The following is an 18,514-nucleotide window of genomic DNA, read 5'->3' as shown; positions in this document are numbered from 1 at the left end:
AGGGGACGCAGAGTTCGCTTGATGCTTTTAGAGTGGTGTTTTCTCCCCTCTCTCTTTTGGAAGAATTTTGTATGTACAAAGGCTGAGAAGTCTCATTGGGTAGCGTTGTTAGTTCAGGAAAACAGTATCAAAATTGTAATCAGGTTAACTGGTTGTTTTCTTCTAAGACCTTTGACGAATGAACCTTTGTTTTTGAAACTTGACTTCCCATCATGGAGGTGGTGTGTGCGTGTGTGTTTGTGTGCGTGTGTGTTTGTGTGTGTGTGTGTGTAGATACACTCCTTTGAAATATTTTTGCAAATGATTTTCATGAAGAAGGGACCAATCCAAAGAGTGAAAGGCTTAGGGACAGACGGATATAGGGAAGAAAGGGGAGGGGGCAGGGGGGGCATTCTGGGCCACGTCAATTCACAGTTGTAGAATTTCACTGAGGTGGGATTCTTCTTGGCTTAGTTCCCTACTTGAGGAGCCATTCGTTTACTGGAATGAGAGAAAGAAACAAAACCGAACACACACACACACACACACACACACACACATATACATACACACAACACAAAACAAGGCACACAGCTGAATTAATATGCATACAGAGCATATGTACACTCTCATGTACTACTCCCTGCCCCATTCCTTTTTAGACTTGTGCTTTCCAGGGCACTAGCCAAGAACTCTAGGTAGCCACCGTGAAGCCGAATGAGTGAAAAGAATAAATGTACTTGTGTTATCACACTGGTCACATTTCAAGTGTTCAGCAGCTGAGATAGGTACAAGCTCTTTTTGTCATGTGGAAAGTCCTAATAGGAGGCTCTGGCTTAGACTAGAGATAGGAGAACTTCAGTTTACAACCTCAAACTAGCACATTTCCCCCTTTATTTGCATACGGTCTCTAGCTGATCTCACGATACATCATTTGCGTATTACCTACTCTGATTTCACACTATTTCATTAGAGTTGGACAGAGGATATCGGACCCACAGTGCCTACACCATTTGATTGCTGCTTCTTTATAACAAAAGTGCCAAACTCTGGTTCAAGCCATGATCTCTCTGTGGTTAGGGTCATAGCTGTCTTTATTATCACTGTACCACCACCACTATCTAAGTGTCCGGTACATAGTAGGTGCCCAGTGAATCAGTGAGGAATAAGGAGAAGAGAAGGGTCAATGATAGAATTGGGTATTTGTCCAGTAGTGGGGGATGAAAGGGATCAATGACTCTATTGTGTAGGAACCCAGTGGGGAGAGGACCAATGCAGTTGGGGTTTAAGGGTAGTAGTGGTATCTGCTGTCAAAAGCTGTCTGAAAATGACCACAGCCCTTGTATTTGCAGATCATGTCATTGTTATAAAGACTCCCCATTCAGGGTCTTGTCCCCCCCCCCCCCCCCCGACACACACACACAAGCTATGGTGACTTCCAAGACTGCCAGGAAGAGACCAGAAATGGTGGGGAAAGCCCAGGTGGGATTTGCATGGCTTGTTGAGATAAAGTCCTTGAGTGTCTTGACTTTGAGTCCAGAGTGACTCTTACACTCTGCCATGTTTATACCTCCCTTTCTATACTGAGAGGTCACTATGATGGATGATCAAGACAGAAGCTTGGGTGTAGACCGGCCAGTCACAGGAGGCAGATGCCATCTTAAGTGCCCCCGTAGTAGGAATAATAACTGCTTATAGGGACATGGCCCTAGACAAAGATGCAACTCTTCACTCATTGGACCCTAGCAGCGTGGCATCCAGAGCATTCCGTCCCTTTTAAAGGGACACATAGTTAAAAGCTCTAATGCTTCCTACTGCCCTCTTCTAACATGGCCTTAGAGAAATCAGGACTTCTGAGCTCTCTGGTAGATGCTAATAGAAAGGAGGGCAAAGGTTTGATACACGTGGCATTAGACATCTGTACACATCAATACAGATGACATAGATCAAGCCTTTAACTTCATCTCCCTTTTTCTACGTTTGACATACAGAATTTGCTTCTGCGCCTTGCAAATGGGTGTTAGCAGTGACCTTATTATCAGAGCTCCTGCAATGGGGGGATAGCTTAAGCTAAAAGCTTAACCTTTGGCCTGGGTGCTGTTCCTGGGGCCACTGTACTCACCTCTGTACTGTAGCTTCTGGGCCCTGTTGTTAGGACAGTCCTTCCCCTGTGAACTGAAGTTGATGTTGGTGCGGACACAGCGGTTGTTGAGTGGCTGGACAGGCCTGAAGTTGTCACTCATGCTCAGAAAGATCTGTGATGGCTGATTCTGGCTGAGGAGGCGTAGGGAATGCATCTGAGGAGAGAAAGAGCTGTGAGATCCAGCCATGCTGTAAATATGCTGGGGGAAGAAAGGCCAAGCAGGCTGTTACCTGCCCAGGCAGTATTGGCTATCTGGACAAAGTCACGAGTCCAAAGAGCCTGCTTTACCGGCTGAGCTGAGATGAAGGGCCGTTGATGCCTTCAGATATGGCATATGCTTTCCTCTAACTTGCTAGCTCATGGGCTTTGAACAAGTCATTGATTCTCGCCCTTAAATAAGATGCATTTCTGCAGCATGAGTTTTCAGGCAGCAGCTTTTGCTTTCTCTGATAACTTGACTCTCCATGGTTACTACCCAGGCCATGTTGGTTGGTCCACTAGACTGAGCTGGACCAATGCAAGTTTTTTCTTGTGAATGTCCGGGCTGTTTGACCACAAGACTGTGAAGCCAAAAAAAAAAAGATCTGAGAAGTCTCTTTATGATGAAATCAACATAGGTTGTTGTCATCATTGTCATCTTCCTCATCCTCATCCTCGTCCTCCTCCTTCTTCTTGTATCCAGCACTAAAGAACTATCCAAAAGCTTGTCTTTGTCCAGCAATTATTCTACCGCTGAGGTTCATTTTACCTTATATAGCTGTTTTTTTTTTAATGTAGCTTAAAAATTGTTAAGGTTTTGAGATAGGCGACCCACTCTGTCACCTGGGCTGCTCTAGAACCTGTGGTGATCCTCCTGTCTCAGCTTCAGTACAGGGGTGATCCATCGCATCCATTTGCATATCTGACTGTACACCGAACACTCTATCTATAGAGCGTGATTTTGGAACCGACTCTGCTGTCTTATTTCCCTCGGGGAGGTGGAGTGTTTCCATAAGTAGTGCAGATCAGTCTATTTCATACGCTGACTCTGCAACCGTAGGTACTGTGGGTTTATTTGTGTTTGTAAATTGAGGGCATTGGTAATCTGTAGTACTTAGGATGTGACCTCACTTGGAAGTAGGGCTACTTCTGATGCGATCAGCTAAGTGAATATGAAGTAATTGAAGTAAGCGCTTTAATTTGGTATGACTGGGGTTTATTTTAAAGAGGGTGAATTTGGACAGAGACGCATTCGCACAGTGAACACCAAGGATCCATGATTAGGGGTGGTATATCTCATGCCAAGGAAGGAACACCAAAGATTTCTGGCAAAACACAGTAGCCAGGAAACAGGCATGGGGCAGATTCTCGAATTCTTCAGAAGGAACCAACCAACCCTGTGACTCCTTCCTCTGGGCTTCTGTGCCCCGGAGCTGTGAGGCAAATGCATTTCTGTTGTTCGTGCCACTCGATTTGTGCTTTATGGTTGCACAAATCCTGGCGAATCAACGCAACAGGGCTCAGAACCACGCTACCCTGCTGGTCCTCACACTTTCTCCCCATTAGCTCACCTGCATCCTTGTTATGTACACAGGCTTGTTCATTATTATCCAACTCGCTGTCTCATAGCAGGGCGGGATAGTCATCGACCCATCATAAGTGATGAAACTAGAGGTCTCTGGATACAGCTCCTCTATATTGAGTCCCTGTAGTAAATATGCATCATCTAGAGAGAAAGGCAATAAGAACAAAAGTTAGTATTTTGATAAAGTTTTAACTGATACACCTTTATTATATAATGTTAAAATAAGTATATTTTCAGGAGACTTGAATCTGCTAATATTTTCAGCAAAACAGCTCCATTGTTCTCCTCATGCTTCTTTGCCTCCCTAGTTTTTTTTAAAACTAAAGAGTTTTGTTTTATTGTTCACAAACAGTCCAGGTGTTCCCCTACAGTTCCCCTCTAGGCTACAAGTTGTCCACTCTTGTGACTCAGACCCTTAGAATGGCCACTGTCTGATTGCATTGTGGTCTGGAGATCACAGTGACCGAATGAAAAGATGGTGACACTAAAATCGTTCTGTCCCAGAAGCAGTATATGCCACTCACTTATCCTCACATTTTGGTGGTCATAGAAGTCATCTGACTAAAGCTGGTGTCAGAGATTTAAGGAAGAAAGATGAGACTTTGAATACTGGTGAGTTGAAGTAACACAGCCCACCACAGGGCTGTCTGCAAAGCCATGGGTTCCCTGGCATCTGGTCGCACAGGATTATGGTTTGAACCAGGAACATCCCCCACAGGCTCACATTTTGGCAGGCAGCTCTGATTACCATTACATCGCCAGCACTCACAGGCTCATGTTTGAATGCTGGGTCTGTATGCTATTTTGAAGGCTGTGGAGCCTGTAATGGGTGGGGCCTGGCTTGCAGAAGTAGGTTGTGAAGGGTGGGCCTTTGAAGTCAAACCAGACCCTACCAGGTCCAGCCTATTCTGTGTCCTGTCTGCAGTTGTGTGAACAAGCTACCGCCTCATGCTCCTGCCATCATGGATGGAGTTGTTCTCCATCCATGGCCATGACTTCTCCACCATGATAGCCTACATTTCTGAAGCCATGAGCCAAAAACCAAATGACAAATGTACACAGGTATTACACTCACAGCAAAATGAGCAAACAAAGGTGTTAGGGGCTGTTGAAATGTTGTCCAACTGCCATTCTTGATTTGTAAACACTGCTTGATTGAAAGTGCATTAAGAAAATACATTTAGAAAGAAAGTAACCAGACCAAATCCTACTACAAAGTTCAAAGTTTAAGTTCAGCAACCAACCGTCTGTTTTTTGCCTCCCCTCCCTGTAGGCCCATCCAGAGGGTCTGATCTTTTATACGCATCACATCTTTTGTTAGTAAACAGTTTTTTAAAAGTTAAAAATAACATGCATACATATTACAACTATGGGAATGAAAGATAAGCAGATACAATTCTAATCATTTAAAATAATTACTATTAGCGTTTTGGTATATTTTATAATAGTTTTATTAATGCGCTGGTGGAATTTTTAGAAAATGATGTGTTAGGGTCTGAAATTTTTGATGCATTCTACCCTTCCTTTCTCCCTACAATGATTTCTCTTTCTTTGTTTAATACTATTGCTTTCTTCTCTCAGCTTCCAAAACGTGGCAGATCATCTTATTTTTCGAGCTTCTCCTCAGGTTCTACAGCCTCTCGGGTTCTCTTACCTTCTATTTGCTTCTATGTCTCAGTGTTGTGTTCCCTGACCATCTGTCCAAGCTTCTTCCTAGTCCCTGATTTCATCTTACCGCGGCTTTCATGCCCCGGCGATTGCAGATCCCTCTCCAGAGGTGATAAAGTCCCAGTGCGCTGTGAGCAGCCACCATTATGGCCAGTCTAGGGGACTGCAGAGTACTCAGTAGAGGGTACCAAAGCCTGGATGGCCTAGAGATGAGACTGGATCATTCCCATAACCCCTCTGGATGTGTCCAGCTCCCACGGGGAAAGGACTACCTCTATAGTGGCTGATGTCATCACTCAAGATGGGCATACCTAGCTGGAAAGGGTCAGGCACACAATAAAAACATCCACACTGATGGGAAGAAAAAGACCAGAGAGACAAAGTCCACAGCCATAGGGGAAACTGATGCCTGCAGAGTAGGAACCAAAACCCAGTTTTCCTGACCTGCAAGCTGAGGCCACTCATTAAATAGCCAGATATTCACTGAGTACCCATTTGAGCTGGGCCCAACAGCAGTGGACAGGGGACATGCAGAGTCTGCCTCATTCCAGCTGAAGACCCAGACAGCACATGGCAATGCACATATAAGATGACAGCACCAGGGTGACGACTGCGCTGTCTACTGTTATATGTGTTCATGCTGTCAATCTGTTTATATAGACAAAGACATTCCTCCATTTCTACCTCCAGGAGCGGCTCAAACCTTTCTCTGGTAAGGAAGAGCCGTCTTTGTCAACGGTTTTGGGTGTTAGTGCTCCTTGACTGACGAATGTGAGCAGACCCATCGACTTAGTAGTTTGAAATAATGTAAATAAATCTATCATTTACCTGATCCATCTACACCCCCTACCCGCCCCTCTCAAGATTCAACCAGTGCAAGAAGAAAGATCAGCCATCCCAAGCTCGGAGAACAGCTTGACTGTCCCTACGATGAAGGATTTCAACCTTCCTCTCTTCATCTTTCCCCCTTTCCTTTTATCCTTCCTTCCCTTTCTCCCCCTTTCTTAAAAAACAGCTAAGTGTGTATGTTGATGAGTGTGCAAATACCTCTGGAGGCCAAAGGAGGCTGTCAAATACCCTGGAGTTGGAACTACACACAGATGTGTACCACCTGCTGTGGTTTGGGGTTGGAACTACACACAGATGTGCACCACCTGATCAGGTGGTTTCTGGGAATGAACTTGGCTCCTCTACAGCAGCAGTACTCTTAACTGCTCTCTAATCTTTTTGCTGCTTTTGTTTTTGAGACATGATGTCATGCAGCCTGGGCTAGTTTTGAACCGCTAATCATTCACATCTCGAGTGCTGCCTGGGGTTTCAAGTGTATACCACCAGGCTTAGCAGCTTTTAAAAACGTTTCCATTTAAAGAGAAACAAACACTTTCCATGGAAACACTAAGGACCCAGGACAAGCCCAATGAGGGGAAGTAGCAACCAGAATCTGCCTGGACTGAGTCTGCTCTGTGGCCTGAGATATCAAATGCTGTTATCGAAAGGCCACGATGCCCACTGCACACACCCCTATGCTGGTCCTTCTGATTTTTGACCAGGCTTAACTTCATACTAAGCTTATACTGGGTATCCATCTCATTCTGTCTGCAACGGTTTTTTTTAGGAGCTGCTGAACATGTGCCAGCACCAAGCTCAGAGCAGATGAGCTGGGCATAATTAGGTGAATGCAGGTAGGAGTCACAAACAGTGATGTGCAGGCTCAGAGAGAGCAGCTGTCTTAGGGGCAGTGGGGGGCTCAGGAAAGGATGAATGGAGGAGCTGCCCTGACTGTGCATCTTGAACGACAGGAAGTAATCAGTGTGTGACTGGCAGGGGGTGAGGTGTCAAGGGTACTGCAGACAGAGGCACTGGAGCCAGAGCTGAGGGAGTGTAGAGGGTTGTGTACTTAGGGACAGCTTGAGTGCGGGTGGGATGCTGGTGGAGGGACAGTGTGGGAAATGAGGCTAGCAGGGTCAACACAGGCCACCTCGACTGTGCTGTGGGGAGTTTCGGCTTCAGCGTGGAGACAGTTTGGAGGCACTGAAGGGTTTCAAGGCAGAGATGGCACGATCAGGTTTGTACTTAATGAGGCTTGCTCTGACGGCGGTTTGGCCCGAAGATTCACGTATTGAAAGAGAGAAGGAAGCATTTGGCACATTTTATTAAAGGTCAACGTGATTTGTTTAACCAAGCTTGTACGAGGAGCATATTGGGTACTCTAGCGCACTGCTATTATTGTATTGTATTTTATTTGGGGCGGTGGGGAGGAGGGAAGGATGGATGCAGTAGAGATGAAGGATATTCTGGGCAGAACTTGGAGCCAAGATAAAGAACATTTATATTTTCCTGAAACTACACCAGCCCTTTATGCAGCAGCCATATTTAAGGAAAGGGTTGGGGGAGGGCATAGGCTAGAAGCAATAAACAGGATGTTTGTGTGTTTATCCTCCTCATTGGGTACCACCACGTTTCCAAGACACCATCGTGTTGGAGTGTTGGTATTCCAGCCTCTGTCTGCTGGGGTCCTAGTGGGAAAGTCCTTTTAGGCTACTCCTCTGTGAGATACAATGGCCACACTCAGTGGCCACCCTTCTGGGATCATCAACTACCAATCTTTTTTAGTCCGTGTGCTTACTTTTAATTGTCCTCTACAGAAATTGAAACCATCCAGCTTGAAGAATCTGTGCTTTGAGCTTGAGTTTAAATAATGCCTTTGTTGTTTGTATCTGATTGACCTTGGACTCAGAGGTGATAAGAGTGCCCGTTCCCATGTCCACAGCATGTAGACGAGACGGTTGGAGTACGTGGCTCACATGCTATGAAAGGAACAAATAGGACTGTACTCTACAAGCACTATATAACACAAGGCTCAGTCCAGGTGAGTATTCAGCCATGCTGGGTAGCTTTAGTGTCATCTTTCTGACTCACAGTACCCTTGCCCAGCTTCCCTAAAAAAACTCCCTGTCATCCCCAGAACTCTAATTTTCCCAGCTGAATTAGCTTGCCAGTAATTATTTAGCTATCTGACTCTTTCCAGAGCCTCAGAGGGACAGGAGAGGACAGTTTAGCTTCTTTTATTGTGGACCCCACCTTGAGGTCCACCGTATCAAGGACTGCTCAGTAGACTCAAGACTAAATGATCAAATAGAATTGGCTTCTGCTCAGCAGCTCCACCTGGCAATGGTGCTGAGCATAACCCGAGCAAGGAATAGCCAACACTGGACAGGGATCAGGAAAGCATCGCTCCAGTCTACAGCCACTAACTTTAATGTACTTCACCTACCATCCCTTAGGCATCACACCCAAGACACCAGACTGAGACCGTTAGTTAGCCTTGTTTCTAGCTTTATATGGTGACATCATGTTACTACGTCAAATATGTGTGTACTCTCAAAATTATATGGCTGAAATTGGTATGGACTTAACATGTAACTTTGCCCCTCTGCCTTAAAGACTGACATTGAAGCAGTGCTATCTCTTTTGGGGCAGTGGGATTTGAGAACAGTGGGCTGTGCGTCTGCATATATCTCTTCTCTCAGTTGCTTGGTGAACTTGGTAACTGCGGTGGTTTGAATGAACATGGGCGCCGTAGGCTCATGTTTGAACACTTGTGAAACTGTTCAGGAAGGATTAGGAGGTGTGGCCTTGTTGGAGGAGGTGTGCCACTGGTGGCAGGATTTGAGGTTTCAAAAGCCCAATCCATTTTCTAGTTAGCTTTCCCTGCACCATAGTTTTGTCTTAACATGTGATCTCTCAGCTGCTACTCCAGTACCATGCCTGCCTGCTGCCATGCTCCCCACCATGATGGTCATGGACTCTAACCCTCTGAAACTGCAAGTCCTAAATAAACGCTGCCTTCTGTAAGTTGCCTTGGTCATGGTGTCGTATCACAGCAGTAGAACAGTAACTAAGACAATAGGCTAGAGGTAGTTCAACCTAAGAAAAAACTATAAGTAAGTCATATATTTTTAGCCCCAGCATTCAGAAATGCTTTCGCTCATGAGAAAATGATTTGTAGAAGACAAAGCATCAGACTTCTAGTTGAGAGTTATAATTCAAGTGTAAGTTTTAATTATGTGTTTGCTAGTACCTTACTATTTCTTCATGGATAGCTCACAGAACCTATTCTTACCTGGGGCAATGGACACTTGTGGATAATTTCTAAGGCTATCTTCAGGGGAAAACATTTTATAGGTCCCAAAACACCTCTCAACACCAACAAGCTTATATAGCCAAATTTATAGCTAGTAGGTCAAGGTTTCAGCATGAAAGGATTTCATTGTTGATGTGTCAGCTATGGGTGTACAAAGGCAGGAAGATCACCCTTGGATAATCAATATGTACAGGATTCTACTGTTCTGAATGATTGTGGAAGGTGACTGTTGTGCCTTTGGTTTTGTGGCATGCTATGTTGAATCTAGAATTTATCTTAGATTGAACTCTCATAGTTACAATTTAGAAACCTCCAGTTGACTTCTGATTTTTTTTTGTTGTTGTTCAAGAAAAACACATTGTGAAGAAATGTCTCAGTCAACACAATGGGGAATCTTTCTTTAGTTTGAGGTTCCATTGGGTGCCTTAGCTAAGTGCATGGGGGCTGATTCACATGGACTATTGCTAATATTCAACACCTCCTGCTTCCTGCTTATACAGTCCCTATTCAAAGCAGACCACACCACCAAGAAAACAGCCAGATACTCCCAAAGATCGATACTGGCTTTGATCAATATGGAACTACCAGGCAATTTCAGTATTTGGAATAACATCCTCCCTTGTCCTAATATGAGGCAAATTCAACTGAAACAAACAAAGGAAATTGCAATACAATGAAGTAATATCATTTTTGTTTTACACAGATAACAAATGAAGAAAATGGCCTCTGAGAACTGCCTTCTTGAAGGTAAGCTGCACTTCATCTGTTTCTCTCTGCCACAAGTGCCTACTGAGACAGCAATGTTGGAAGTGGTGCACAACACTTCCTATTATGTGAAAACACTCCCAAGTCTGTTCCTCTGAAATGAGTGTACACGTTCAATTGAGCATAGAGAAAGGCACCTGGAGCAATACGCTTAAGCTGTTTGGTGATCCGTCATCACACTTAAGGCTGTGTCCCCTGGGGAGCTGTGGGGAGAACTCTCCCCAAGAGCTGCAAAGTGGAAGGCACTTACAGGCTGGTCTCTGCTTGCCTGTACATCCGTATTTTACTGGGAAATTCAGGAGGAGGTGTGACTAACTTGAAATTACAATAAGTAATTAAAACACCGTTAAAGGGGCTTGTTCTAGGTGCTGAATGCCACGTTTATAAGCTCTTCTCCAAATATCTCCATTAGTGTTTCTTTATTGCCTTGGGAGAAGTATGTTAACACAGTAAGTTGAAGTCTTCATATTTGGGCTTGGTGGTTCCCTGCATTCTTTGTTAGATCTAATTTCTCCTCGGTACTTTCTATCCGTGACTTGACTGTTGTATTAGTTAATTTCCCTCATTGCGACTCCAAACCAGAAAGAAACCAATCTAAGGGAGAAAGGATTTCTTTTGGCTTACAGTTTGAGGGGCTACAGTTCACCATGGTAGGAGTGGCATAAGACTGGCTTCACTGAGTCAACATTCAATAAACACATATAAGTTGGGGTTAAGTAAGGGTAGGGCTATGTCCCCTAATGCCTTAATTCCTGCAGTGAGGCCTTGTTCCTAAAGATTCTACCACCTTCCAAAATAGTACTACTAGGTAGGGACTAAGTGCACAAGCACTCAGACCTGTGAGGATGGTTGACGTCTAAGACATAACAAATGTGGACAGGCAACTGAAGGAAGATAAAAATCACCAGAATAACACACTGCTAGAGGATTTGAGAACAAAGTGTTCATTTGCAGCTTTGCTCTGATAACTACTCTTCCCTATCCATTCTAGAAGGCTGTTTGCAATTCATTAATCATTAGTTTTGCTATTTGAAAATACCATAAAAAAAGTGCTGGTTCAATGAAATCAAGTGGTACTAAAAATGATAACAGTGTTACCTTTTATGTAATTGAGTTGTTATGTCTACCTAGTTAATTAAAAAGGAAAACAAAAGTTCATAAACATCACCCCATCCAATGCATTAAAAATTAAAATAGTTTGGGCTAAATTACCAATATCTCTTCAAGAAAATCCTTTCTGAAAATCCATTTCTTAATGTCATGCTTTCAGCCTTGACCCTCACTCTGTTGAAGCAGGATTTGACTTTAATAAAACGGAATTTCTTTAGAAGACTTTCTAAATTCAGCCTGAAATTAATTCAGGCTGGTCTTTTCTATTGTCGGTGTTGGTTAGTGAGAATATTTTATAAGTTCTACTCAGATGTCTGAAATTTAAGCGCCTGGGGCTAGAGAGATTACGGTTTAGCAGCTAAGAGCACTTGCTGCTCTTCCAGAGGATCTGGGTTCAAGCCCTAGCATCCATATGATGGCACATGATTTGGCTATAACTCCAGTTCCAAGGCCACTGACACCCTCTTCTGACCCATGGGGCACTGCACTCACATGGAGCATACATACATGAAGGCAAAATGCCCATACACACAAAATTATAATTAAAAAATGAAATTTAGGTTCCCATGGAAAACAATACCATCTCAACCAGGCAGTGGTGGTGAACACTTTTAATCCCAGCACTCAGGAGGCAGAGGCAGGTGTATCTCTGTGAGTTTGAGGCCAGCCTGGACTATGTAGCAAGTTCCAGGACAGACAGGATTGTGCTTTCTCAAAAAACCAGTACCATCTCATGGACTCCTTGTGTGCACTACTTAGATTCAGCCACAACACATGTGCTTCTCTGAAAGCAAGCATACTCTGCCACCACTTGCGCGCCCCATGCTGCACTTGCCTTCAGAATAAACTGCTCTTCACACACCAGTGACTTGCCTCCCAACCTGAAGGAGCTGGGTTCAACAGGCATATGCCTTAAGACAACTTAGGAACACAAATATACTGCACACTGAGTTCGTATCAGTCACTGTCCAGGCAATTGACCTATTATTTTTATCTAAACCTCACCCAGCCCTTTCAACGTTAGCTTACCGATGAGGCCATTGTACCTCATCACTGTTAAATTTCCTTGACATGAAAAAGCAAAGGCTGTGGGAGATCTAGGGTAGGAGCCTAACGTGAGGACAAATCTCCTCCACTTAACGGGACCTAAAGTCGTCACAGAGACAAATGTTTGGCTATGTCAATAAAAGGGTTCTAGAATGGGTTTATTGAGATGGAAAGAGCCACCCTAAACATAGAGAGCAACACTCTATGGCCTGGGGTCCTGGAGAAATAGAAGAAAGAGAGCTGAGGACATGCATTCATCTCTCCCAGCTCTTCTGAATGGATATGTGATGAGCTGCCTTAAGATTCTGCTGCTATGACTTATCCCCCGACCATGGAGGGTACCCTAAACTGTGAGCCAAGGAACAGCTTCCATACTTAAGTTTCTTTTGTCAGGCATCTTATCACCACAATGAGAAAACTAACAATTCACCAGGTCTGCTCCTTTTTATCACAAGGATGCGTTGTCACCCATGATAATGGTAGACTTTACCAACATGGCTTCCAAACTTCTTCCATACTTTGGCAAGAGTACCTCTACTTTTAAATATAGTAATATTGCATATATATTATATATGTATATATGTTGCATCTTGGAAGAATGATTTTTTTCCGGTTTCCCCTTTTCTCAGTTATTCCCTCTGTCCCCAGTACTGTACTCAGTTGAGTGGACTACCACTATAACGTCCATCTTGTGCCAACTGGCTTCTGTGTTTGCTCCTTCTTCCCTGTACCTCCTCAGCTGGCTGGTGAGCTGGCCACTTAGGAGCCTTTTCCATAACAGGGCTGCGAAGATATATATTTAGAAGTAGTTTTCAATTCCAAGTCGTGAAGATTTGAGCTGCCCTTTCAGAAGTGAGGACTTGTCCCGCCTCTCGCCTGTATTTATTCTTACTCCTATGACTTCACCCAAGTTTAAATGCCATCTGGATGTTGATGTCTTCCACATTTCCAACTCTGGTTCTCCCTCCTGAAGTCCAGACTCATATATACAACTGCCTACACCACACCTCCTCTTCAATGCCTAATAGAAATCCCAAGCACGACATGTTCAAGATCTGTGATCCCTTCCCCACCCACAAGCACACTCCGTCTGAGTCTTCCCCATCCCAGGGGATGCAAATATCTTCCTCTCAGTGGCTTGAACTAAACATTTCATGGGAATCCTTGGTTCTGTTTTCTCTCACACCTTAAATATCTGATTTATCAAGAAATCTCCTGCTGTCCCTTTAAAATAGATCCAATCACTCATTACCATCTTCTCTCTATTGATCTGGTCATCCCCAGCACCACTGCCCTATAATTCGATGGTTGCAACCACCTTCTGTTTTCACTCTTGCCATACTGTAGTCTACTTTAAAAGTTTTTAGACTTATTTATTTTATTTTACGTGTATGAGTGTTTTGCCTGCATGCATGTATGGAAATCCACATGCATACCTGGTGCCTCCAAAAAAAAAAAAAAAAAAAAAAAAAAAAAAAAAAAAAAAAGTCAAAAGAGGGCTTTGGAGTCCTTGGAGCCAGAGTTATGGCTGACTGTGAGTCAGCATGTGGAGATTGGGAATTGAACCAGGGTCTTCTGTAAGAGGACTAAGAGCTCTTGGCCACTGAGCCATCTCTTCAGCCTTTATCTTATTTATTTTTAATCAAGTAATCACAGTACATCTTTTTTCTACGTGTATGGTGTGTGTGTGTGTGTATGGTGTGTGTGTGTGTATGTGTTGTATGTGTGTGTATGTGTGTGTGTGTGTGTTGTGTATGCAGGTGTGCTTGTCCATGAGCACACATGAAGAGGCCAGAGGAGGACATTGAGTGTCTTTGTCTTGCTTGTTACTTCTGTCTTATTCCCTTGAGACAGGGTCTGCCACTGAACATGGAGCTTGGCTGGCAGCCAGCAGACTTCAGTGATTCTCCTGTCTCTGTCCTGGTCCCTCACGGTGATGGGATTACAGGTGCAAACGCAGACATGCCTGGCTATTTTTGTAGATGCTGAGGATTCAAGTGCTCTTACCTTCTGAACCATCTACCTAGCCCAGAATGCTCCTTTTGGCAGAAGATGAGGTCAGTCTAAACAAAGGCTTAGACTGGCTTCTGGTCTGTGATGCCTTCTCTGGTTTACTATATAGGTCAAATATGACAGTGTGACTGTGTTCCTCTAGAGGATTCTGATCTCCACGAAAAGTCACATGCATGCAGGAGTTAGAAGTAGCTTGGAGCAGAATGAGCCTGCTGGCCAAGTGTCACTGGGTTAGTTTTGTGGTTTGTTGATGCCCCCCTTTCAGTGGAAGTGATTGTAAGAGGCAATGCTTATCAACCCAAGCTTTGGTTAAGAGAAAAGCATGCTGAAAGGTTTTGTGCTATGTCAAAATGTGAGAATTACAATTGGTTTTAAGACCTCAGAGTTTGCCTTTTCTTGCTCCGTAGAAAAGAAGCATGAAGGGAAGGAAATGGCATAAAATCTGTGTCCAAGAAAAGCCATGTGTGAACCCTGCTCTTCAGGGTGGAAGCATGGGCTGTGGTTCAGGGAGTTCCTTCTCCCCAAATCCCCATCTCGGTGGGAGGGTTGTGATGTTGAGCATCTCAGTCATGTGTCAGGTCCTGGGTACTGGAAAGTAAGTGGTGGTGAGGGTGAGCGTATTTCCAGGCCAAGCCTTTCATAACATCACACGATTTCCTGGGCTGATGACAAAGGTACCTGCTAGGTGTTCCTCTGATCCTGGAGAAATGAGAGCCCTGTAGATCCCACTGCCTTAGATGATCTGGGGACCTCTGCCTGCAAGAGGGACATCTCGACTAACCTGCACGCGTAGCAGTGAGAATTAAACACTGCTGGGTGCTTGTTTGTTATATAGGTGACGCTGACTATCCAGCCGCCTACTGGATGTGTATCCTCGGTCCCATCCATGAACCGGAGGGTAGCAAACATACCCATTTAGAAGGCTCCATGTGAGCACCACACAGATAAGGAGCTACACGGACAACACTGGCCCTGGGGCACACAAAGTGCCCATCTTACATTGCCTCTAAATTTCCAATGCTCAGTACGCTGCCAAGTGGCTACTCCACCTCAGCGAGCAAGGCAAATTCTGCGGTGAAGTCTGCAGTGAAATGCATGGTTTAGAGATCAGGGAAGGATGTGTTTGAGTGAGGGTCGAAATAGTAGCATATGAATGTACTACATGAAACAGAAGCATCAACTAGATAGTTTAATGTCAACTTGAAACAAGCTAGTTATCTGAAAGGAGGGAACCTTGATTGAGAAAGTGCCTCCCTAAGATCCGTAGGGAATGTCTTTAATTAGTGATTGATGTGTGAAGGCTCAGCCCGCTGTGGGTGATGCCATGCCTGAGCTGGTGGTCCTGGGTTCTAGAAGAAAGCACTCCTCCCCTGTCTCAGCTCCTTCAGGTTCCTGCCCTGTTTGAGTCCCTGTCCTGACTTCCTTTTGATGATGAGCATTAATATGGAAATGTAAACCAAAAAAAGCCTTTCTTCCACAATTGTCTCTGGTCGTGGCATTTCATCACAGCAGTACCAACCCAAACTAAGACAGAGAGGCTTTACTTTTCCCTGTCTCATTTAAGAATTTAAGAGTGTGGAAGCAAGATAATATAACAGATGCCCCTAGAACGTAGCATCAGCTTCATCTGGACCTGAGTGCGTGAGCTGTGGCCAGTGTGGCCTGCTACCTCTTACAGAAGATGTCTAGGCTGTAGGCTAGAGGAAGATTCCTGTTTCATACCCCCTACCTGCCATGGGGCCAACCTTCCCCTGCTGGAGGCTGTAGGGAATTCATTGGGAGGGAAGAGAGCTGTGGTTTCCAGCTGAGCAAATCAATCCCTTTCTGCCAGTGTCCTAGGCGTGATGGTGCCTGGGCCAATTCTGTGTATCAAGCTGTCATTATCCCTGTGGCGAAACTCTTTTCAGGGGTGTGAAAAAGGGCACTGTGGGGGGGGGGCACCTCTCTTATAGCATCTTCTATCAGAGAGCCTTTATCATGTCTCAGCATGCAGACCAGGGTGTCCTGCTTAATCTCCCCCTCCCCACCCTGCCCTTTCTTTCACTGTGGACCTGGCAGGTGTGGAGCAGGACTGGGAAGAGAGAACATCTCCTTTCTCCTTCTGACTCTCTGCTTCTGTAGTGTAAATATTGTAAGCTCCCTATCCAGGCAGAGGCATTTGGCTCTAGAACACCTTTTACTGTGAATGAAGGAGAATGTTCACTCCTCCAGGTAACTCTGAGAGGAAGTGTTGACGGGGACAGATCTCCTCTCTGAACTCCTAGGCCCTTCACTGTTCAGCCAGTTTTATTTATTTATTTATTTATTTATTTATTTATTTATTCTTGTTACATCTCAATGTTTATCCCATCCTTTGTATCCTCCCATTCCCCCCCCCCCCATTTTCCCATTATTCCCCTCCCCTATGACTGTTCCTGAGGGGGATTGCTGCTACTCTGCTTGGAATGCTTTGACTCCTCCTTTCAGCTTCTTGCGTTCCTGCCTTCCTGCTTTGCCCCTCTTCTTTCCTTCCTGCCTCCCTCTATCTGTTCTCCTCTTCCTTACTCTTTCCTTCCTCTGCTTTTTCTTCTGCATCAGTAATCACCCTCACTTAACATTGATCAAATGGGTATGGGGAGGGGGTTAGGGGAGGGGAAAGGAGCAAAGGACCCCTAATGATCCTCCATGCAAGTGGAAATCAGACAGATTGTGTGTTGGGGCTTAATGTGCAATTTCATGGCTTTTCACAGTCTCTAAACTGCACATTCAAGATTATTTGAAAACATTTTATTTAATTTTCATGCTTTTTTTTTAATCAAAAAATTAAAAGAATAATAATCTTTTATGGGTGTGCTATTTACACATAAGATAGAAATATCTCCCTTAGCTGAGCAATCTAAGCACGTGCTTAGAGAGCAACTCCAGAAGAATGCTGATGAGGAAGGGCAAGGGTGTGTGGAGAGCATTAAGTCAGTCTAGGTGATGGGTGTTGAGGCAGAGTGGCCTCAGGTTCACCCGCATGTCAGCCATCATTGTCCCAACCTCTTCTTATAGGAGTGACCCCCAACGGTGAACGCCATGAGGGGAGGAGGGCAGGTGTCTCAACCATCCTACAGAAGATGTGAGTTGAAAGAAGCAGCCAGTGACAGGGGGCCAGTGCTTGCTCTCTCTACTGTCCTTCCAATGACATACTGGAGGCAGAAGCAGCAGGTACAGTTATAGGAAGGGCTGTCTCAGCAGGGCGATGGAGGAATTAAAATGTCTGCACGCTCTTTTCTCCTTTGGTGAAAATCACTATCTACCTGTTGCTTGAGTCACCAATCCAGACCTTCAAGACTTCAAAAACCTGGGGTTGAACTTTTTCACTTTGTGAAGTGGGGGCGGGAGGAGGGCCTCTTCGACAGAGGTCAAAGCCAAGGCTTGGACTCTAGTTTCCTGCCCACTCCTAATGACTGCCCCTGGTCTTTTTCCCTCTTGACCCCTTCATGTCTCGATATGTGCCACTTCACACGGTCTCCCTAAGTCTGCTGCTTCGAGGCTTTTACTGCAGATGGCAGTGGAGCCTGCTGTGCCCTTTTCCCCTTCAGCCAGGCACACTTTCTTCTTTTCTGATTAACGAGTTTAGGATGAACCAATCTGAAAGCCTGGGAAGACAGCAGAACCCTATAGATCCATGGGCTGTGGAGAATGAAGGCAGACTACCCAGCCTCCTCCTGGAAGGAGATCAGACTTGGTTCAGGTGTGGTTCTGAAAAGGTTCAGATTGGGTCCAATCTGGTGGATGTTTTTTTTTTTTTTTTTTTTTTTTTTTTTTCATCACACAGTTGGCAAGGCCCCAGCTATGGACAGCTGACACAGTAGAGTCAGTGAGCTGGTAGAATCCCCCAGCTCATTATCAATCCACAGGATAACGATGACCACATCATCGTAATCATTATTGCCTTAGACAGGCGTGGATGACAAAGACAGTCTGGGGACATGTGCTAAAAATGGGCTGCTTCTTAGCCAGCCCTGACTCTCCAGAGTGACTTTCTACAAAATTAAAGGATTATGAAGCAGAAAGGGGCCCCCGGAGATCATCCGTTCTGGCTTCTTGCCTTCCG

At 44.8% G+C, this 18,514-nt stretch overlaps 1 protein-coding gene across 1 annotated transcript in view; it reads right to left on the bottom strand.

Annotated features, from left to right (window-relative positions):
* Window positions 1–370: 370 nt before the first annotated feature.
* The window catches only part of Ca10 (carbonic anhydrase 10), a 508,465-nt gene continuing 490,321 nt past the window's right edge, over window positions 371–18,514 (bottom strand). The window contains exons 8-10 of the mRNA XM_051158295.1: window positions 3,673–3,827; window positions 2,102–2,276; window positions 371–480 (exon numbers count right to left, since the gene is read on the bottom strand). Coding sequence (XP_051014252.1) covers window positions 458–480; window positions 2,102–2,276; window positions 3,673–3,827 — 353 coding nt within the window. The 3' untranslated portion in view covers window positions 371–457. The remainder of the gene's footprint in view (window positions 481–2,101; window positions 2,277–3,672; window positions 3,828–18,514) is intronic.

This window comes from Acomys russatus, chromosome 16 (genome assembly GCF_903995435.1).
Source record: "Acomys russatus chromosome 16, mAcoRus1.1, whole genome shotgun sequence".
Classification (NCBI taxonomy): Eukaryota; Metazoa; Chordata; class Mammalia; order Rodentia; family Muridae; genus Acomys; species Acomys russatus.
The sequence above is the reverse complement of the archived record's forward strand: the minus strand, read 5'-3'. Positions and strand labels throughout refer to the sequence as shown.